At 37.0% G+C, this 23,400-nt stretch overlaps 1 protein-coding gene across 1 annotated transcript in view; it reads right to left on the bottom strand.

The window, feature by feature from the left end:
• LOC142081741 (complement C1q tumor necrosis factor-related protein 7) overlaps positions 1 to 23,400 on the bottom strand; it is a 74,809-nt gene that overhangs the window by 23,692 nt on the left and 27,717 nt on the right. The window contains exons 11-22 of the mRNA XM_075148795.1: positions 22,597 to 22,728; positions 20,573 to 20,782; positions 17,816 to 17,922; positions 14,780 to 14,920; positions 14,207 to 14,363; positions 11,833 to 12,065; positions 10,771 to 10,948; positions 9,401 to 9,557; positions 8,910 to 9,057; positions 6,496 to 6,634; positions 5,503 to 5,706; positions 281 to 373 (exon numbers count right to left, since the gene is read on the bottom strand). Of these exons, the coding sequence (XP_075004896.1) occupies positions 281 to 373; positions 5,503 to 5,706; positions 6,496 to 6,634; positions 8,910 to 9,057; positions 9,401 to 9,557; positions 10,771 to 10,948; positions 11,833 to 12,065; positions 14,207 to 14,363; positions 14,780 to 14,920; positions 17,816 to 17,922; positions 20,573 to 20,782; positions 22,597 to 22,728 (1,899 nt within the window). The remainder of the gene's footprint in view (positions 1 to 280; positions 374 to 5,502; positions 5,707 to 6,495; positions 6,635 to 8,909; positions 9,058 to 9,400; positions 9,558 to 10,770; positions 10,949 to 11,832; positions 12,066 to 14,206; positions 14,364 to 14,779; positions 14,921 to 17,815; positions 17,923 to 20,572; positions 20,783 to 22,596; positions 22,729 to 23,400) is intronic.

The raw sequence follows: 23,400 nt of genomic DNA, 5'->3' as shown, positions 1-23,400 counted from the left end.
GACACTGGAGCAAAAGAGAATTTACAGAACTGCTAGAAAAATCCAGAATGGCTGGTCATTTTGTATATTGCATCTTTTTCAATAACATTACGTGAGTCATTCATGAACCTCCACTTGTTCAATTAGACCAGTTTCAGGCCCAACTTGGAATTTTAAAGACGTCTGCAGGTCATGCTTAGAGATGAATCAGTTTTTAGTATTCACGGAAATAAAGCATCCAAGTATAGAAGCAACATATGGCCTAGAGAAATATGGTGGATCCATATTTTTTGCAGCTTACCTTCTGTAGATAGTTGGCAACAACTGCTCTGTGTGCATCTAGGTAATTTTTGCTGTCAATCACATCCCTCTCTTGCAGTCTCTTCTCATAGTCCTAAAGATATTTACTAGAGTTTGTGATTCGATATATATTCAGTGCTTTATTACATCCAAGAAAAATGGTAAATATTTCATTAATATTAATGTATGGACCACAGTAAACCAAAACAGGTGTCAGAAGTTTATAAAGCTATTTTTAATGATAATGTATACAGCAATAGTATTGCTAAACTTCCATGAATAGAGATAAGAATTCCACTGAGTTACAAGATTCATGTGGTTTAAATTACAATGAATAACTTAAAGGTTTCCCTCTCGTCTTTTAAAGCTGAACTTTGACCTGCTGCTGTAAACTGAAATTCCATTTGAACTGGAAATGGCTTCTCTTACTGCAGCTGCAATAGGGGAAATCCTTTATAAACAGAAGTGATGCACTATTGATGGAAGATGACCTGAAATCTGAACTGTGTTTTAATACATAACTAGTTTTCATAGTGTCTAACACTGGAAGAAACTCTACTTGTGGGAGAGTTTGTTGAGAAACAATTATTGAAGAGATTTAATAGCATAATAAAAATCTTTGTTTGTACATTGTGAGAAAGTGAAAGCTCTTTAAGCAGCCAGAGTGTGAAGATTTTGCTTTGCCTGAGGTTTGATAAAAGAGTCTGTAGCCTAACCGAGGGGCTGAGATGAATACTGGTTACAACCACAGGAAAAAGATTTATGAGAAGCACTTGGTTCTTGGGGAGAAGTATGTTGATGGAATGTTTCTCAGGGTTGTGGTTACTATTCTGGTGGACTACAATGAAAGCTGTACTGACAGATGCAACTTTTATTCACAAGTTTAGGAAAGTGTCTCATAAATTAAGAAAAGGCTAGAGCTGACACTCAGCTTCCAAGCAAAACGCAGAGCCTAGAAGTCCAGGGGATGTCCCAGGATCTGCAGCTTAATGGCAGTCTGCAAATCAGGTTGGCTTTAGAACCACAGCTAATTACAATGTAAAAGCTACTCAGTAAAATCAATCTTCAGGTCATTTTGCTACTGTTGTTACTTAAGAGAACATAATTTTTTCATAAGATAAAGGGTCCAGGAGGCACGTTCTGGAAACACAGTGCTTCATTATTTCCACAATAAATCTCCGTTATTTCCACAGTTTTCCAATGCATAATAATTATTGTTGAAGGACTTCAGGTTAGCAACAAAATAAAATAAGAATAGCTCCTCTGAGCCAGAAATCTTAATTTTTAGGCAGATCTAATAATGACTAAGCTAGAAGTCCAATAATGGGAGTTGAACGTCTAACTGGTACATGCATATGCATTGCTCCCTTCAGAAGTCTTTTTACTGCAATATGATTTAAATACCACAAATCATTGATTAGTACTTGTTAACTGTTAGTAAACTGTTGGCATTAAATAAACTTTCAGAAGAAACAGGAAAAGATCATAAACTTTTGATAAAGCACATACTCAGATACAGACTGATTGGCCCCGACTCTGGTGTTGAACACCAAATTGAAACTCTTCCCATTTGACCCAAGACACTCATGTTGCTTTATTTCCATAAGTGTATCAAAACATTCTGCTTGCCCATGAGCATGGCATGTCTTGGATTATCAAAATCCTACAGCCCATGCTGCTGGGTTTATTGGTAGAGATGATGGATCCATTTGTTCTGAGGAACACGAGGAACCAAAACTATAAAGCAAAAGAAGATTTCGTAGCAGTACCGCATATTAGTGCTGTACACTGTAAAAAGATTGGAGAGGACAAATACGACAGAATCACTTTGGGAAACACCACAGTGGGAAAAAAAGAAGATAGTTTCATGGCCTAATTGTATTGGGTCTGGCTGGGATGGACTTAATTTTCTTCATAGCACCCGACATGGTGCTATGTTTTGAATTTGTGACTAAAATGGTGTTGATAACACAGCAGTGTTTTGACTATTGTTGAACAGTGCTTGCACAGTGTCAAGATTATCTCTTTTTCCAACTCCCCCCCCAGGAAGTAGGTTGGGGGTGTGCGAGAACATGGGAGGGGACACAACAAGAACAGCTAACCTAAAATGACCAAAGGGATATTCCATGCCGTATTATGTCATGCTCAGCAGTGAAATAGAAAGGAAGGGGGTTTTGGGGAAGGTAGCCATGCTTAGAGACTGGCTAGGGATTGGTCTACATGTGGGATGTGACAAGTGCCTTTATATCACTTGGTTTTTTGTTTGTTAGTTTTGTAAGCGAAGGAAAGAGGAAGAAGAAAGAAAAAACAATCTCAACCCATGAGTTTTCTTGCTTTTGCTCCACCAATTCTCTCCCCTGTCCAGGATGGGAGGGAGAGGGGAAGTGAACAAGTGTCTGTGTGGTGCTTAGTGGCCTACCACGGTTAACTGATGGCAGGAAACTTCCATTATCAGACTTAGGTATGACTACAGAATTTGTCATTTAAGAATAGAGCTAGGATATAAACTGAAAATATCACTACTGTCAACAAGTAGAATGCAGTTATTCCTGGTTGGGATAACCTGAGGAAATATGGGTTTGAATGGACTAATGGACGGCTTGCTGGGTTGAAAACAGGATGGACAACTGAGCTCTCACAGTAAGGATGAACAGCCCCATGTCCAGTTAATGTCCTCTAACAAGCAAAGTACTCCTGGGATTGATTATAGGGCCAATATTACTCAGTATCTTCATCAGTGACCTGGATGAGGAGACACAATACACTGCCAGCAATTTAGCCAATGATACTTGATTAGGAAAAGTGGTTAACACAACGAATGAACCACAATTCAGAAGGCTCTTAATAATTGAAGACTATGACAACTGAAGTCTCAATGAAGAAAAGGCAAAATTCTGTATTAAGGGTGTAGTAACTCCATGTGCTGGCACAGACTGGAAAGCAGCCAGAAGAACAACAGCCATATTGAAAAAAATCTGGGGCTTATGGTATAATGACAACCAACAACGTGTTCTTTTGGCAAAAGGCAAACCACAGGCTACATTAGGAGTACCGTGGCCTACAGACAAACAGAAATTACTAGCCCCTCCAACTTGGTACTTGTGAGGGCATACTTGAAATACTGCATCCAATTTGCGGCTGCCAGTACAAGAAGCATGTGGAGAAACTGGATGGGGTCCCCTAAAGGACTACTAAGACAGTCAGAGGCCTAGAGAACATGACCTACAAAAAAAGGTCAGAATCTTAGAATAATGTAAGTTGGAAGAGACTTCTGGTGGTCATCTGATCCAAACCCTCATTCAAAGCAGGAACAACTCCAATCAGGATGCTCAGGGCCTTTCCCAGTTGAATTTTTGGTATCTCTAGAGATGGCAATTCTACAAACTTGCTGGACAACGTGTTCTAGAATTTGAATGCATCTTTGTGAAAAATGTTTTCATTGTCTCTAACTGGAATTTCTCTTGGAGTAACTTGTGTCTATCATCATCTCGCCTCTAAGATGAGTCTTGCTCTGTTTTCTCTGCACCATCTTACTAGGTACCTGAAGGAAGCAATAAGATACCCCCTTAGCCTTCCTTGCCTGCTTAGGCCAAAACAAACTTAGTTCTTTCAGCCTCTCCTTGTACATCATGTGCTCCAGCCCTGTAGATATTCTGGTAGCTCTGTGCTGGACTTGCTCCAGTATTTCAGTGTCTTTCTTGCACTGGACAAGGTGTTCAACTTAATCAGCCTGGTGAGGAAGAGATTAATGATAATCCAATATCCCCCCACAACTATTTGAGGGGCAGTTACAAAGAAGAGTGTGCCAAACTCACATCTGTAGTTCCAGACAATATAACAAGGGAAAGCAGCCATTAAATAGAATTTGGAAGGCTCAGGTTGGACATGATTTTTTTTTTTTTTTTAAATAATCACTGGAAGGAGTGCAGCACTGAAACAGGTTATCCAGACAGGCTGTGGAATCTCCCATTTAGAGATTTTCAAGACTTGGCTGGACAAATACACAGCTGACCTCATCTAGTACTGGCAAGAGTCCCACCACTTCAGTGGAAAGCAGGACTAGATGACCTCCAGACAATATTTTCCAAACAATATTTCCACGATTCTATGAATTTTCAGACTTCTTTGCCAAATAGCTAGTAAACCAACTAGGAACAATACCACTTTAAATTTAGTTTTGAAGATCGTGTCATATAAAATGAACTTGGAATGGGTGATCATGAGTTTATCGAATTTACCCTTAATGGAAAAAAACAAATAAAACAATTTTTAAACTATGGTTTTCAATTTTGAATGATAACATGAAATGAACAAAGTTAGTCCGTAAAATAAACTGGATCAGAAATGTGTATCAAAGATGTGGCATGATCTTTAAATAAAAGATACAAAACTAATCTAAAATTTAAAAAGGAAAAATATTTACTGCAAAGAGCCAGACGTGATTGAATTAATAAGTACCTTTAAAAAAAAAGATATAATCCAAAAGAAATGGAAGAAAGGAATTCTGCAAAGAAATTTATGTAAGAAGAAGTAAGCAGCAGTTGCCAGAATCTGAGATGAATCTGATCCTACTAAGGCAATGAACACACTAAAATGCTCCTTAGCTACACGAATTGCTAAAGAACAAAAGAATGCGTGACTTAACACTAATAATGGAGTTGAGATTAAAAATAATTGAAGTATGACCCAAATAAAAAATGCACACATTGCATTTCAGTAAAGTAATTAACAGACAGGCAAGGACAGGGTAAGCTAATTGGAACAATGTACTATAACAGAAATAACTGCAACATCGGCTGTAGAAAAACATAAAAAGGTTTTAATTCCCGTTAGAGTCATTGCTTCCAGCAGTCTCCACAGAAAGGGCTCAAAAGTTAATAAGCCTAAGCCTGAATTATCTTTGCATTACCATTCTATATTTGAAATCATCTTTAAAAAAAAGTCTCTTATCTTTAAAAAACAAAAGTATCTCAGAACATTTGTGTCTACAGCAGTTGGTGTGTTTTATTTTTCTCCTTCCACAGTGTAGCTGTGCAAATACTGCCTTGGAGGAAGCTATCTTAATTAGATTAAAATAACACTAGAAAAGACTGAAGGAATAAAATTCACATTTTTTACACGTCAGCATAGCTGTACATTCTTTAAGGGACCAACTGACTTAATTGCAAGTCAAATATTATTAGCATTAAAACTAGAAAAGAAATATTTCATATAACATTCTACCTGGAAGATTTTCTCACTGATTTCTCGTTCATGTAAAGGGACTTGCTTATAGTTTCGGAATTCTGACACCTCCCCATTTCTGAGCTGCAAGAGTTGAAATCTCTTTGATCTATTAAATTCCTCATCAGAAACAAAATTAAATTCTTGCTGCAACTGTTCCAATCTGAAGAAATCAGGAACGTGTGCCTCTCCACTTGTAGCAACCTAAATTATTCAAAAAATTATAAACATTTTCATACAAAGTGACAAGAGTCTATAAAATAACTTTTCTAAGTTTTACATGCATATTGCAAGGATGTTCATTTTAAGCAAAAGCAACTGAGATGGATCAAACTGATACTGAAACACTAAGTGTTTTAAAGTAGGTTTTTGTGGAGCAAAGTATATGAGCTTATACATTTAAGAATACAATAAATTTCTATTTTCTCGTAACAAAACCAAAACATTAAAGAGTAGGAAAATTATAACATAGTTATAGTAACCTAGGAAGCTGTACTGTAAAGACAATTCATTTACACAACTTCAGCTATGTAAATAGCTCCTCAATTTGATGTTTAGAAAAGTCCTAACTTCTACAATACACTAGATCTCTTTGTGCAATTGTCACTAATGAGCAACTTCCTATTTAACACCATACAAGTACACTGGGAATACCCCTGCACTTTAAGGAAACAATAAACTCAAAATCCGTATTTTTTTTAATTAATAAATTAATCAGTTTGCTGATTATTATTATACCTATTTTTCACCACTGGAATACTACTGAATGGATTAATAAATCATACTCATTAATAAATCATTAACCCACTACTAAATGGATTAATAAATCGTATTTTTAATAGACATTTTGCTTCTTAACACTCATACAGGTATGTCCATCACAAATTCAAATGCTACTACCTCCCTGGCATGCACGCAGATTGCCTGAGAAGGTACTGGTGACTAGGTGTTTCACAGCTCCATTAGCCCTACAGCTCTGAAAAAGCCACTCACCATGATCAACTGCATCAGAGCTGCATTGTTTGGGTCATTTGGATCAAGTTTTGCTTCTGCTGCCCACTTAGCTAGTTTCTTCATGTCAGTTAAGCCCGATGTGCCAATGGATGCAATAGCATCAATATTTTTTAAAGCACTAAAAAGAGAGAATTGACAGAATTTATGCCTAAAACGTATGGATTTAGAAATATAAAAAAAGTATTTAGAACAATCTTAGAAAAAACCAAAAAGCTTCCCACAACCTGAATAGTAAATTCCACAACACAGTTCTTAGTTGTAGCTATGCAACTGAGGGAATGATGAATTGCAAAGGAAAGTAAGGGGGAAATATGAAGGAACTGGTGGAACGGAACTTTTATACAAGATAATAAGGTGCTTATTGATACATTTATGAAACGCCTACACTATTCCATGCTACTGATTATTAAGAAGTAAAATGATAAATTGCCTCACAGCATGAAAGTTAACATAAAAGTTTTGACAATCCATACTGAAAAGAACTTCTCAGATGTCCTTGTGTGCGCTATGTCCTAAATCCTGTCTTCGACCTGTCTCCTGGATGGCTCTCTCAGACCTGCATTGCAGCCTTGGCCTCTGCCTCCTTTCCTGCTGTTTCTGGATAGACCCTGGGGCCAGATTCATCCCCTCGCCACGTCTGCGACTGCTGCCAGCACCCTGCTCTGCCTGTCATGTTCAGCTCCTGCAGGACTGCAAGGCGGCTGGCGAGGGCACTGCCTGTGCTGGGACACCCTTGCAGCCTTCTCCCTTGTGGTGCAGCCCTGCTTTTGGTCCTCCCTGACACGACGAGTCCCAGCTCCACTCCTTATCCTTTGGATGCTCCTGCTCACTTTCTTGTATTCACAGTAGGCAAGGAAGTATGGTAGGTAGTCTGGAGGCCATTTGTACGCTGACTTGCTGGCCAGGCTTCTGGCATTTTCTCACAAAAGTCACCCCTGAAGCTCCACCGCTACCAAAACCTTGCCACATACACCCAATACACCAGGACATGCATGTTATTAGCCAAATACCACAGAAGGTGGATGTTGCCCCTTCTCTTGTTAGGGGTGCTAATTTGAGTCTCTGTTCTCTACTTATCTGAATATTTTCAAGAAACCTTTAAGAACTTATGGATCTTTCTTGCGCTTGGTTAGAATCAGCCAAATATCCAGTAGTTACTGGAGCAACAGACAAAGCGGTAACATCAAGGTTATATCTTTAGGCACCAGTCTTGAACAAATGCACACTGAATCACAATTGTACTGAAAAGCTAATGGGCAGCAAAAACTAACTTTAGGCATGAAAATCTTGTCTCTGACTTTCACAACAAACAATGGAAAGTCTCAGAAGGCTGTTTGTCTCTAGAGGGTGATTCAAAGAAGAATGTTTTACAGCTAACTTCCTTCTGAAATTCCCCATTTTTCCGTTTACTACAGTGACCAGTCTCCCGATTTTGAAGTTAGCGTTTGGCAATGCATCCTTATATTTTAATCTCATTCTGTTCTAGTCTCATTGAAGTCAGCAGGTTACTCATATGCAGATCAGCAAATTACTCTAATGGCTGTATCTTGGGTCAAAAATAGTAACAGAGTGATTTGGATGCCAATGTCTAGCGTCTAAATAAACAAAAATCTGATAGAATCTAATCAGCTGGAAGAGGTACTTGCTCAGTGTTAACAAGTATGGGAAAACTCTTAAGGCTTTACAGTGAAGTTACCTGAGGACATTACAAAAGCAGACTTTACGTATCATCTCCTTGACTTTACTGGAATTATATAACAGCAACAAAATGGACAAATAATCTACAATATCCAACTTGGAACCACAGGGCAAATTAGATTGTTTTGAATGGAATAATATACTAATTTCTGCAGGTCAACAGGCTTCTGATGGAGAAAAATCATGAAAGAGTATTATCTTGGAATGATCCGACAGATGAGAATTTTTCACTGATTAATTCACTAACAGTGTCAAGCCCCCATACTAACTTCTACTGCTTTCATAGCGTAATTTTTATCATTAATTACAGAAAAGGCATTTAAAGCATGTGTCCCAATAGCGTCCCCAAATGCACTTCGAATAAGAAAGAGCTGGAGGTTCTGTTCTTAGCAAAACGATTACAGGAAAGTTCCTTGCCAATATATACAGCTTCTATTAGAAAATCATAAAAGTGAATTAATCAGCTTGAGTTTAACTTTAATATTGTCTATAAACAATATACTAAAAGATAAAATTTCTAACTAAAATCTATTTACCAAAAATGTGTACCCTCAGATATCTACAGGGGGTTACAGCGCAAAGTAAAATATCTAAACTTAAGGAAAAAGGAAAATTCTTGATTATGAAAGTCTGTTTTTTTAAAATACTAGTACAACCAGTTTCCCACGAATCACTGAAAATTCATATCATATTACCTTGGAATGCCTGTGTTTTGCTGAGATACTGGAGGAATTAAGGGGATTCCTTTTTCTCCGACTGCCCAAGAGACACTATTGGATACTTTCCCAGAGGTCATTGAAGTCATTTTGTTGCTACCATCAGCTTCAAATGAAAAGGACACACCTATCAAGGGGGAAAAAACCCAAAGTAGTATATTTATGCATTCAAATACAATGTCTAAACATTTTTAAAAATACTTCCTGAAAATAAGTACTCAAATAATCTGTGCTTTTAAATAAATGGGGTAATGTGAAACAACTTGATTCTACTGCACGCTGTGGGGAAGGACTCTGCTCTACAAAAGGAGTGAAAAATTCCATTCCACCTACAGAAAGGCTTTCTATTTGGGTTGGAAGGAAAGGCTATGCCTTGAAAGCTATGCCAAAGGCTTCTTCTTCCTTCACAGATGCTACATGGTTTCAGCAAAATGAGAAAGATTGAACTGAGAAAGACTGAGCGTCCCTACCACTCCCAACTCCTTCGTGGTCCAACATCACACGCTGATTGCTGCTGAACTCTATTTCTTCCATAGGAGCACTGCCTGTCAGAATTGTAGTCTCAGGAACAGGTATGAACACTTCAGCCAACAAGGTGGTACTGCTCACACCCATTGTTTCGTATATCTAGAAAAAAACATGGTGACAGACATAGTAAAAAATTTACACAGGTATTCATGAGAAGTTGAAAACATATTGTAGGGTATTTGGACAAAAGATTTTACTATGACTTAAGCATGAAATAATTAATTTAGGGCAGTTGTATTCATTTACTTTCTAAAATATCCAATTAGCAGACATTTCAGCTACCAGCAGCTAACTTGGTCTCAATTCTTCTTAAAAGTATATCCTCCTCACCCTTCTAATGCATCTGAGAATAGTACGACAAACTCTAGGCTTCAGAGAGCATCGAACAATATTCAACTGATTGTGACAGTCACAGGCATCAGGTGAAGATGCTAGAGGGATTCTGCCTCACTAATTCTCCCTTACCACAAAAGACAGGGTAAGGCACACAGTTGGCATTCTGGCACTACTGCAGGCTGCTTCCCCCTTTCCTGCCCAGTTGCAGGCTCAGAGTGATCTGAGTGATTTCTCCGTTCAGATGTTTCTAATCCAAGAAGATGGTATTCCTTTTCCCTTTCAATTTGTGCATTACATAAACAGAGCAGGCGAGGGGTATACACCCTCCCCTGAACTATCAGTGATAAGTTACCTAACAGGAAAAGTCATCTAACAGGAGAAATAGGATCCTGACCGTGTTCCTCCTAAAAATATATTGTATTGGCTCTGAAAATTATTCATGTGACTCATTCATTAACTCATACTTGGAATGGGGGTGGTGGTGGTTTAATTTAACTGCACTGTTGATCATGTCAAGTGCTATTATGGACGTTACTAGCAATGAATTTTTTTCTTATCCCCCTCCAGCAAACATTATGATGATTTTACTGTGTGGACAATAATGTTAAGAAGACCACTTTGGCAAGTTTATCTGCAACATAAATCAGTTTTTCCAAAATTAAGAGGCTGCTCCACTAACATATTTAATCACAAGTCCCAATTATTTCATTTCCCCCATGCAGCCCATAGTCATGCTATATATAAAACATATATATATATATACACACACATAAGTATAAAAAAGCACAAGCATCAGAAATGTAGCAGTAAAGTTGAAAGTTTGCGACTGGAGAAGCAAGGAAGGGGTATAAGATTGATGACTTACAAAGGATCTTTCACAGGTTTTTCAGTCTTTACAACACTACCGTAGAGCAAAATACAAGCACTACATTTCATATTATCTTTTTAAAAGTTACTATGATAAATCATTATCTACCTGTAGTTTCAAACTCTCTGGCCAATTGAATATTTGTAAATTGAAAATCTGTCCGAAGTGAACTCTGAAATCTGAACTTATTGGTCGGGTGACAGTCCTTGATACTTCTTTGGAGTTGAAAAGGACTTTTATAAATGCTGATCGTTTCTTCACATCTTCTCGTCGCAAAACTTCTGCTCTGTAAATACGTCAAACAAGATGTCATATAATTTTTAATAACATTTTTATTCTTTGGTTATTTTTAATGAGAATCTGATTCCTCAAGGGGAAACAGAATTCACCTAAATAAAGATGGTATTCTTCTAAAAATGTCACTACTCAGGAATGAGTTTAAAACTATTATTTAACAGTTGTTTTATCTTCTCATGAATATAAAATGATTTAAAAATGAACAGATCAAACTTTAGATCCACTAAAGCCACCTCCATATAAAAGCAGTTATTTAGGGAAACAAAATTCCCTTCTACTCCCTTCCTCCAAAGCACAACAAATGATATCAAATTGCATCAGAACAGCCAAGCAATATTCCTTGATGAGGCTATTTGTTGAATAAGTACGAAACAAAGCAGTTTTTAAATGACTAAAATCCGCTAGATGTATGTTAAATTGCACATTGTATAAACGTGGAAAGTAACACAAGCAAGTAAATTTATTTATTTTATCCACAGTGAAATCTCTGTGGATTTCTTTATTTTCCCTTTGTTGACTATAGCACAGACCTGGTGTAAAGGACTACCTAGTGAGAGTGGTACTGCCAGAAGTGACCTAGACTCTACACTGAAAACAACTTCTTTATATATACACCACCGTTTTTGCAGAAGCTCAAGGAACATCAGAAGGTTCAAAGGGAATGTGTAGACATGCATTCTCCAAGCCCAGTATATACAAGGTTACATGTGACTTGAAAACGAATTAAGTTATATCAGCTTCCGAAGCAGAAGTTTTATCACTAGTCTAAACAGAATGGTGAGCGCACGCTTCTGAAGTTGTACAATCAATCAATTAATAAACAACAGCAGAAAATCACGAACAAAGTAATTTGCAGGCCAACATTTATCTTACCGAGGACACAGCTCAGTTGGAGTTATGCTTCCTGACAGGACCAGTTCAGGAATCAGAGCAGGCTCTCCAGGTTTCCTTCTGCAGTTGTCAGCTTTTTCTCTAACCTGCTGCTCTATTTCAAGGCTATTGGCCATTTTAGGTGGGATGGGTTTTACACGTTCCTCACCAAGATCACAATCTTCTACTGATTCTTCTTCATGAATGTCTTTTTTCTTCTTTTTCTTCTTGGACTTCTGCATATAAAAATAATAATGTTCTTCCTGAACTTGTTTCAATCAGTAGAGTTTTTTCCTCTTGTTCTCTTGATTCACAAGTGATAAACATGTATGAGAAATCACTGTATAATTTTAAAATCACCACACACAAAAATAAGATTTCTCTCATTCCATAGTACTACTTCAGATTCAGAATTCAGCAATGCATTCCATTCATATGCTTCAAAAATATAATGTGCTTCAAACAAAACATTTATTTAACCTTCCCAAGCAACTTACAAAATAAACATGTTTCTTGAACATTCTGGCTAGCAGCTGACTTCTCATTTAGCCTGAGTTATCATGTGTGTTCTGTTAGGATTGAAGGAAGGTTACTCAACCAGTAGACACAGTTCTTCGAGATATATTGTCTGCCTACACATTGACAAAATGAATGCACATGTGCCACAAACTTTGGAGCACAAGCTTTTTAGCTTAGCAGTATCTTTAGCATGAGCAGAATGATCCCCTCCCTTCCTCTATGCCAAACAGAAGAATAACCAAACAGAACACCACATGACTTTCAGCATCTCCTAAACTACAGAACTCTAGTGTTCATGTGCATGTTCAGCTTTAAACAACTGCAAGCAAGTTCCTCCTTCTGCAGACTTACAGATTACTTGGAAGTATAGCTTGCTTGGAAGCACCAGTCACTTCACGATTTAAGACACCATAAGCAAAAGAGGAGGAGGTGAGGAAAGCAGTTTCTCCTCACTAACTGAAGTATTTAGCCAAACAACTTGTTCACATATTTTTATTAATAAATATTTTTTCTTTCTTAGCCTAATTTTATGTTACCCTTTTTGTTCTTCTATATCCTTTTAAATTTATCTAGCCTCTTCTACCTCTCGTGTCTTCCTTAGATTCATGTGATCTGTGCTAGTAAGACACCGACAGCAGTGATTAACCAAAAAGTACTTTGAGTAAAATAAAATAAAGTACTTCTGGGCATGAAAGGAAGGTCTGTGTACTACATTTCACTCTAAAGGGAGAGAACCACAATCACCTCAGTCTCAAAACAGTTTGTGACTAACACAATAAAAAGATGCTGAGAGCAGCTGTGGCTGGAACCGCCCACCATGGTATTTGTGATGGCATAACTGGCTAGAGGTAGATGAACAGTTCCCATTAGGATCAATGCTCAAGACTATCTGCCTTCATTTTAAGGTTTACATTTATTCATCTTAACCTACAAGTGAATTGACATGACACTAATAAGTCATGTGCCCACTAGTGTTCTGATAACAGGAATTTCCAATACCGGCAGATCAGCTTCCCCTCAAACATTTTAAGTGCCTTCCATAAATGCTGCTATGTGAAAAAATTTTCCATAAAAGTATCAGCAGACGCACTAGATTCTTGAAAACTGTATTTGAAGCATTTCCTTGAACTTTATTTTGCTTTGGTATCCAAAACCCCACAGTATTCAAATTGGGCAGTAATTATATTCAAATATAATCACCCTTACCCTGGGGTATCCAGTACACTGCCACATAACTATGAAAGCAAGTCGGATTTTGCTGGCACTGCCACCGGCTATTTCAAAGATCATCCTGTCGCAGTGTATTGTTCTAGCTCCTGTATTTGTCAATATCCCCTTGAAGCACAAGTGAGACCTTAACTACAGTACAGATTATTAGCAATAAAGCTTTTCAGAGGTAAAAGCCTAGAATATTAATTAAATTTTTCAGGTTTGGGACATTCCTGAACATAAATGTACATGAGATGACATCAACTACTTGTTCATTAGAAACCCTCCATAATTATTTTGCTTCACCACTCACACACATACATACAAAATTCATCCATGTTTTTTCTTTGCAAGAAGGACATGAATTTAATGGGAATGCTGCAAAACTATTAAATTTAAAGAAAGACTTGCCAAAGTGCTGAAAATCAATAGCAGGAAGACAATGCTCACAAAAACCTAGCACATTTTCATTTTTTAATTAACAATTAATTTACTAATAAATTCTAAGTAGACAGAACGTATCCAAATATATTACAAAATTCACGCATAACTATCCCGAAATAGATTTTTTTTCTGTATTAGAAGGACAAATTTTGAACACATTTAGTAATAATTTTAGTTTTTGTGAAACTGAATGATTTAAACAAACCTGTGTCTTCTTCCAGGACTTCCACTCTTGTAGCTCAGTTTTATACTCCTCCATTTTCTTTTCATATTCTTCCATACATTCTTCTAGTAATTCATTTATTTCAGCCTGAATTTCTGCTTCATATGTTTTTTCATCTAATCTCTGATCAACCTCTTCCCTTCAAAACAATAGTTATCAACATGCGCATAAATTAACGTAAGAGCTACAATTAAGTCTATAATACACAAGTCTACTTCTCCGTGAATTAATTTCATTCTATCAAGTGTGTTCTATTTAAAAATACTAGTATGCATAGTCTTAAGAGTTGATAGCAGATAGTTACCATCCAGAATGAATATAATTACTTTCTCTTTACTCATTAGCCTTTAGAAATTCCTTTCTGTTACTTGTTATTTTAACCTCCCTTCCTCCCCAAACTCAAAAAGAACAGTGGCAGGCTCAACCAGTGCCAGACACTACTCAAATTCTTACTTTTGCACCCTTCATATCAGAATTGAAAGTTCCCAAATTGACTAATATTATTAAAACTCCACTGCTGGCAAATGAAGTACAAGAAGTGTTCTCAAAACGTACTTCCTCAAATAAAGTTTCATGGGTGTGTTAGTAAACTTCTGAAAGTCACGGAGGGATTTAATTTGTTTCCAAACTTTTATAATGGTCTTAAGCAACATTCTGTCTTTTTCTTGTTCAGCATCACGAAGTCTTCTGGTTTGCCTAGAAATATATATACATATGGACAAAATCAATCAGAATTGTATAACTCAATGGAACAATAGAGTGAAAATTTGCGATACCAAAAGCCAAGTGATGTGGGTTTCAATTTGATTGATGGCTGTAGTGGTTTAAAGCCAAAGAGCATAAAACCCAGACTTGAAGATGGCAGGATTTGATTTCCTTCTGTACTCTAGTCTCTTGCCTTTTGGACAATCTGACTTCAATTACAGTTCATTCTCCAGAGATCTCAAAGTTTTCTGAAATGCTTATTACAGCTGTACATCATTAAAAAAATTTTAAAGTCAATTCACGAAAACAACAGCCCAGGAAACTTATACTGCTGCTATGAAGTAATGCTTATTACAATCGTACATTACAAAATATGTTTTAAACTTAACATGCTTCTAGCTCCAGTAAAAAGGACATGCAGAGATGAAGTAATGTATGAAGTAATGTAAGTCCTTTGACAGCCCTACAAGATTCTTAACACAAACAAAATTAACAGGGCTTTTTTTTGCCTCAGAATTGGTATTTCACATTTCCACCCTCTAATCTGTTTGCAAAAGAGCTATTCATTAGCACTTTTAATGACCAACACACACTTCCGATGTAAACGTCTATGCATCACAAGCACAGACTGTTTCCAGTACTATCTTGGTAGCTAAACATGTCTAGCAAAAATAATGTGATTTAAAAAAAAAAATAGAAGATGTAAACTAACACATTACTACTTGTAATATTGAGAGAATATAGAAGACAGGGAGGCTGAGTTAGAGCTTAGAGAAGAAATACATCATATGTTGTTTAAAAGCATAAGCAAATTTAGTAAAAACAATAAACAAAGATGAAATACAGACTTTCCAGAAAGCAATATGAGTAACTTCTCCATTTCATTAGCTAGCAGTTTGAGTATTACTTATCCATGCAGCTGAAAAACCTTTTCTTCTTTGTCTACCAGATGAAGCTAGACAACGAAGCTTAAAGACATGAGGAACATACAGGTCAGTAATTACACTTATCTAATGTATTCGATTTGGAAGCAGGACCTTTCAGTAGAGAATCACCTCTGCTAAAATACATCAGCCAGAAGAGCCTGAAACCTGCAATCCGCAGCATATGTTGGCTTCCTCCTCAGCAAATGAGGGCAGCAGGGCTGAAATTGCTAATTTGCAAAAGTTTTCTGCATTCAGATGACATTTCTTCCTCAAACCGATGGAAAACTACAGCTCTGATCTTCAGACAGCAAAGACTACACACCAGTTATGTTATTGGAGGGTGGAGGAAAGATTATTTTCCATGCTATACTCTCTTCACATCTGTAATTTCTCATGAGTGTACTACATTGACCATCAGGGAAATGCAATATTAAAAGAGAGACAAGGCAGGTCAGATGTTTTTACCACCATATGTGGTCCAAGTTAGTATTAAACACCATGACAGTAAAAATTCCTGAGCCCATCTGAGCCTCGTATGTGTAACAGCGTCCAAACACAGAGCTGTAGCCAGAAAGAATTACAGATATGAAAAGCCCTAGAATAACCCCAGCCAAACTCATCTGACATTACTTACGCAACACTGATCTCACTGATTTCAGCTGAGTTTCTCCTGATTCATAATAGTGTGACACTAAACTAAAGCACTCAAGACCAGAAAAACACTCAAGATACCCAGAAGGAATATTCTATCTAATTAGAATTAACCATCAAGCAAGCCTCAGGGTTGGTGCCAAAATCCAAGAACGTCTTTCCCTCAGTGAACCTTTTCATTACTATACTCATGCTTCCCCTGGTGAGAGCTCCTGTCTCCAAGGTACTGTATGGTAACTGCACACCTCCTGCTCCTAGTCCTCTAGCAGATGTGTTAAGAAAATATTAATAAAAGCTACACCTTTTTCAAGGGAAGGAAGACTTTGTCCTTCACTATAAAATAATACATTACAGACTTCTATATGTCCTGCACAGACACCAACGTATTGCAAGACAGCATACTTGAAAGATGAAAATCTGAAGAAGCAATTCCCAAACTAAGAGTAATGAGTGGATGTGTAAGTGTAAGCAGATGTAGATTTCAAGGCTGAAAGTAGAATTGTTATTAAAAAAAAAAAAAAGATATTTTTAATATTGTATTATCATGTGACCCATTACATCAGTCTAAACTCCTGATTAATACATTATTGTCTACTTTCAGACTGTGAAAAACTTTCAGATCTTTATTAAGTATCTACTAGTTAAAAGGCTGTTCAGCATAGATCTCCAAAATAACTTAATTTTTATCATACTGCTTACACTTACAGCTCACCACTGTCCATCTGCCAAAAATAATACTTTCACTACCAAGCCAAAAACTGTAATATATTTTTACTACCCATTTACTGTCCAAGAGCAATAACTGTGATCTTGTAAAACAAAATTCTACCATTTTATGTATATTAATCCATTGGCAAAAACATGGCCAAAATACCTAAAAATGGGAAGTGAATCAAGAACACTTGTGTAACGAGGAAGAAGATGGAAAAAACTAGGGCTTTTGTCTGTTCAAAAAATTACATCACTTGCATTGTTGTGAGAGCTGCATGCATCCAGCTGATGTCCATTGAAACCTTATTTTAATTAAATTTCAATTGTGCAAAACACACCAGTAAATAGTTACTAAGTAATTAATGAAAGGTAATCAAATTAGACCACTTTTGAATCAAGATTTCAGCCTAAGTTATATTTTCTTAATAATTTTTTTTTAACTCAACTTATCAGTAAGAACTCTTAAGCCCTCAAAATTCTTCTAGAGCTATTTACAGCACAATTTAAAGGTCTGACATGGATCATATTCTGTACCAGCATGGAAAGGAAAAAAGGAAAACAGTTTTAAAAAACAATGTTTTAATGAACCCATACTTACCTGATCTCAATTTTGTATTCAGGTATGCTCTGTTGTGCCACAGGACTAGGAACACCAGCACCACCAGCATCTATACTACATTGCACAGCATTCCTCAAAGCATGCAGCTTAAACGAACAAACAAAGAATTAACACATGGTTTGACATTTGTGAGGCATACAGTGTAATGCACCTTGACATAACAGAAAACTCTGAATTGTCTTGATTCTGTATTTACAGGATTTTGCCATTTTGCAGTAAGGTGCTGCTTTTCAAGATGAAATTCTAATTAGGATCCCTGCATGTATGAGGGAGATTTACTGACTTTGATTACTGTGACAGATCTGAACAAGGGGACAAGACTGATCTAGGGATTATTCTGAAAGCTCACCAATCAAAGGGGTGGGGTGGGGGGGAAAAGTGAGTCTGCCAAAAAAACACCTTCTATAAAAGTTTTTTTCAGGACTAGGAAAGGCCACTATAAAGGTAGCCCTAGAAAATCAATAAACAACAAAAATGAGTGGATTGTGGATTTGATGAGTGCCTTACAGGAGCTGGGCACCTTGCAACAAAGCATTTAAGCATAACATATTGCATGTAACAAGTGGAAGAACAGGTCTAAGGACAAGAGAGAACTGGGAACAATGGTACAGTTCAAATGCACTTTTGAAACCATACTGTCGAGACAAGAGGCCACCCCTTCAACTAAGATTTGAAGATAGGCATCAAATGATTACACGGAATATGGACACCTAGTTTAGGAGAATGCAAAAATATACATGGCTGTGCAGACAAGAGAATGTAAAGGACGGGCTAGGAGAAGAGTAAAAAAATAAGAAACAGCAGTAGGATAGGAACTGATTATGTTACTGTAGATCTTCTTAAGGATAATACTGAATGTGAAACCAGAATGGCTAATGGCACTGCAGGAGACAAAAGCAACTACATCCAAAGCAGAAGCAATGAAATTACAAATCAAGGAGCAAAGATTTTTTTAAACAAATCTATCAAACTGGAGAGACAATATAACTGGAGAGCAGGAAGTATACAAGGAAAACATACATGGGCAACCACAAAATGAAACTCACTGGCATAAAAAAAAAAGACGTTGAAAGAAGTTTTGAAAGAAAGAATAACTGAACACATGGAAAGCTGCTAGTATCATCTGGGGCACAGAGAGCATGTTTTATAAAAGGACATAGAAAGTGCAGTTTCTTTAGCCTGCCAAAATGAGGACTGAAAGGTGATATATTTTAAGATACAGAGAGCAAGCATCAGAAGTGGATAAGGAGAAGTACACTGGAACATGGCAGGGAGGGAGAGGAAAAAGGAGGAAAAGTTGTTTACACTTAAGAACAATTTGGCTGCAACAATCTGGCCATTAAATAATGACTGTTAGAGGAGACCGGTTTTAAAACTGTCTGTCAGTAGCAGAATGGTGGCTAAAATACCTAATTGTTAAAATCTGTTTATGGAAAATATATTATGCAGTTGCTACAATACTGGCAAAGTATTGTGGAAACAATCAGGAAATCCCTTCCATACATAGGTTCCTGTAATGCAGGCGTGGAGAACTCAAATGTCCTATTTCACTGTTTCATGGAAAACTAAAGCCAATCCTTCAAGAATAATGACAGACTAAACTATACCAAAGAATTATTTTGAGACACTGTATGAAATATTTGTCCAGCATTAGAATTATAAGCTAATGCTTTATACCAAAATTCAGAAGTATCTGTACAGCACCTACTGACCCTCATTACAGTAATATAAAAATAACCTTGCATACAATGATTATTTTTCCCTTATAATAGTCCTTTCAGGTAGAGAATCACCTTTCATTTATGGAAATCTGAATTTAAATGTACTTAATAATCAAACTGATTTTTAACAGACCAGCCCTACTACATAGAGCTATGTCATATCACAGTATTTACCCCGCATTTCTACAGAATTGTTACCCTTTCAGATTTCAAAAGCACTTTAAAATGCTTTAAAAATATTCTTGTGCGTGCTGACACTAGAATTGTACTAAAAATGGCTAATGTTCCTATACAAATTTACACCAGAGAAGACCACTACCATTACTTCCAATGTACAGATGGAGGAAGAGTGATGGTACGCAGAGCGTAAGCAGCCCAGCCAAGTCAGCCAGCAAGTCAGTAACGGCGCCAGGAACAGAAGAGTCCACGTTTGTCCTAGGGTTTTCCCATGTCACAAGAGCGACATAGTAAATGTGACAACAATATGCATTTAAAATACAGCATCTGTCACACAGATATATACCTGGAAATGGGTCATCAGCTTTCGTAGAATTTGGTGAACGTAAACTGCTTCCTTTTACTTTTAATCGACAACTGAAACTAAACTTCACTAACTTCCCTCCATCCTTGAATACTATCTTTTGCTGTCTGCCTGTCACAGCTGCTGTACACAATCCTGTAAAGTCTTATCTGTCATTCACTGGAAAATATTTTGGATACTTTAAGGAATACTATGTAAATGTTGTTGTATTCTAACGATGATATTCTCTTTATCTCAGAACCTGCACAGAGTTAATTTTAAACAGATCAAAGAAATTCATAATCTTCAAAATGCAGTTTTGCACTGAACACGCAGCAACCCAGGTAAAATACTTAGGTTTCTACCCTCTGACAAAACGTCATTTATTACATACAATCAGAATTTCATCACTCTACTCTGAAGAAACAAATTCAGCTTTTACCTTAAACTGTCACATCATTATCTCAATAAGCTATGACGACGGAACAGAAATACCTTGTCTGTGAGAAGTTTGGTAAGATTCTTCTGTTTCCTTGCTAAATACTGATCATATAGCTGAGCCAATTTAGCTGCTAACACATGCTCACGGCTAAAACAGGGATGATGGGTGAATATCAGCCCAGAAATATCAATATCCAATTGAAACGGCCCCTGAAAATCTCCAGGTCCAACAAGATACTGATTGGCAGCTGTCATTTTTATTGCCTGAAAGAAAAAAAGAATAAAATGGATTTACAAGCCCTGACAAAAGTATCTTGCAAAGAGATTCTCTGACAGAAAATTACCCATTTAGCACTGCCTACATCTAACTACTGAGTCTTAAACTGTAAAGGCTTCTGCACGACATCATATGAGGCTGAAATAAGAAGTCATTGCAGGTTTTGCTGAGCAATGAAGACGATGACACTGAATTGGAAAAAGAAAAGCCTGCTAGTTCTCTTTTTACCTGTTTGTTTAATATTGCTTTATTTCCTCTTAGAACTGAGCTCTAACATAAACAGTCCAGCCCTCAGAGAGCAGCTTTCCTTGTAGACCATTTGGATTGTGCAGAAGAGGAAATATGTTATTTGCTTCTGCATTCTAACGCCAGGGAAATTCACACCAACAAAGCCCAATGAAAGCTTTCAGCAACAAAGCTCAAAGAGTCTGCTTCAACCCACTGCAACCAAAAGGCAATCACGGCTTATATCCTCAGGTTACTGAAATCAGAAGAGAATTAGCAGTGCTTCCTGCCTGACTACTGCTGCTCCCCTCTTAGAATTCTTCAGAAGAGATTTATCAGAGATATTCTGGTACAATAAAAGATGAAGTTGTTAGTTATGTAGTGTTCGTTGCAGCCCCTTCTTAAGAACTGGAAAAAGAGGGATTGAGAGGGGAATTCAGCTGTTGCATAGCTCTTTTACAGGACTAGTATAAATGGTCACGAAACGCACTTAAGTCCACCTGATCCTTCCACATTCAGTTTCTCATCAAAATGTTTAATATGACACAATCTGTCATAAAAATAACAGCTTTGAATTCCTTATGCTTTAACTATTTTTCTGCTCATAAAGGACCCCTAAGCTTAATGTCTTACTTTCAGCAGTGATTTGGGTATTTATATGTCACTATTCATGTAAACATGGTGTTCTTGAAACATAAGCTCTCTTGGCCTATCTTTACTAAGATCGAAGCAGCAACCTCTTTTCCTGTATGCAGAAACACCCTGCACAGATCGGTGGTACTGGACATGGGGCAACATTCAAATCTGTATCAACAGCTGTATCAACAGCAGCAGACAGAAACACTTGTGTGTCCCAAAAGAGCAATCTACTTTAAAGTCTAAAAAGTCAGTTTTTCCAAGGGGGTAATAGAGTGCTAACAAGCAGAACACTTAAAGCTTGGTTAAAGCTTGCTGAATGGTTTTAATTGAAACTTATTTTGATTTGTACTGACTGCACACTGCAACTGCTCTTTGCCCAGGAAGATATGTTGTGGTTGAGGGAAAAACAAAAAAAGATCTGAACTGATGCAACATAACTCAAAACCAGTTGCTTTCTACTTGAGTGAATTGCATGTAAAGACTTACTTTGGAGGAGTTTCATCACTGTAAAATAACCATCATGCACATGCCCTTCAATTATTTCTCTCTTAAGCTGCAGAGAGCACCTTTGTCCTGATCACCAAGTCTGTCTACCAGCTTCTACCACAAGGAGCTTTATAGATACACTAATACAGGAACTACCCTACTTTGGCATGAGAATATCCAAGGGTGCCTCACAGAGACTCACAGACTTGAAGCAGTTTGTCATGGACTGTCACTTTACTATTTTAACCAGTACTACCGGCTAAACTCTTCATCTTTTTGTATGCATTATTTTTACAGAAAAATACAGGCGGAATATACTTGAAAAAGTAGAGCACATTTAAAGACCAGTTGTGGAACCCCAAAAAGCAGTCCGTACTCATGGTTCTTAGCACAACCCACTTCAGCTCACCAAGGTTTCTGGTTCAGAACCACATAAATGAAATATGCCTACCTTTCTATACACTGTTTCAAGTTCTGGTGCAATGCCTTCTTCCAATGACAATATTGGAGGCCTAGTAGAAGACTGTTTAATTGGATTAGGCAATGCTAAGATTTTGCCATCGTCACCAAACCACTCTTTCCCCTACAAATAAAAACATAATTCTATATTTTTTCTTGCTTTATCTAGGAATAACTTGCAAAATTATAATTCTTATGAGAAGCAATTATGGAAGAAAAGGTGACTATGAATTGTTTGTGACTGAATTAACCAAAACTTTTCTAAGACACCAAAATGAAATCTTCAAATATACTACGGATAAGTTTGAAATCAAAAGACCAAGAGCTTGCTCAAACTTTAAATATACTGAATTTTTTCCTTCAACATTCAGTGTTACACATTTGAAAGTAAAAAAAAGAAAAAAAAAATCAACACTTACATCACTTAACATTTCAATGTTATCTTTTCTTAAATCACTAAAATTGAAAGAATTGTAGTGCTTTACACAAGACTGCCACCCACATCTTCAAATTGGATTATAAAAATCATAAAGCAAAGAATTAAAGAGCTAAATGGCAGCTCAGAGAGATCATTTATGAAAGCATCTCTCAATTCTTCTAGTCCACAACCTGAACTAATTAAACAGCATCTATGAAAGCAGATGAGGTAAGTATCTTACACGCCAATTGCTATCCATGGCTTCACATGTTAAACATTGTCCTAATTCATCCCTCTGCTCTCATGACTTGGATTCAAGAATAGCTTAAACCAGTGCAGCTGCTGAAAGATGCTGGCCTGACCTCTTATTCCCACACC

Source organism: Calonectris borealis, chromosome 4, assembly GCF_964195595.1.
Source record: "Calonectris borealis chromosome 4, bCalBor7.hap1.2, whole genome shotgun sequence".
NCBI lineage: Eukaryota > Metazoa > Chordata > Aves > Procellariiformes > Procellariidae > Calonectris > Calonectris borealis.
This window is presented reverse-complemented; position numbering and strand designations above follow the sequence as displayed.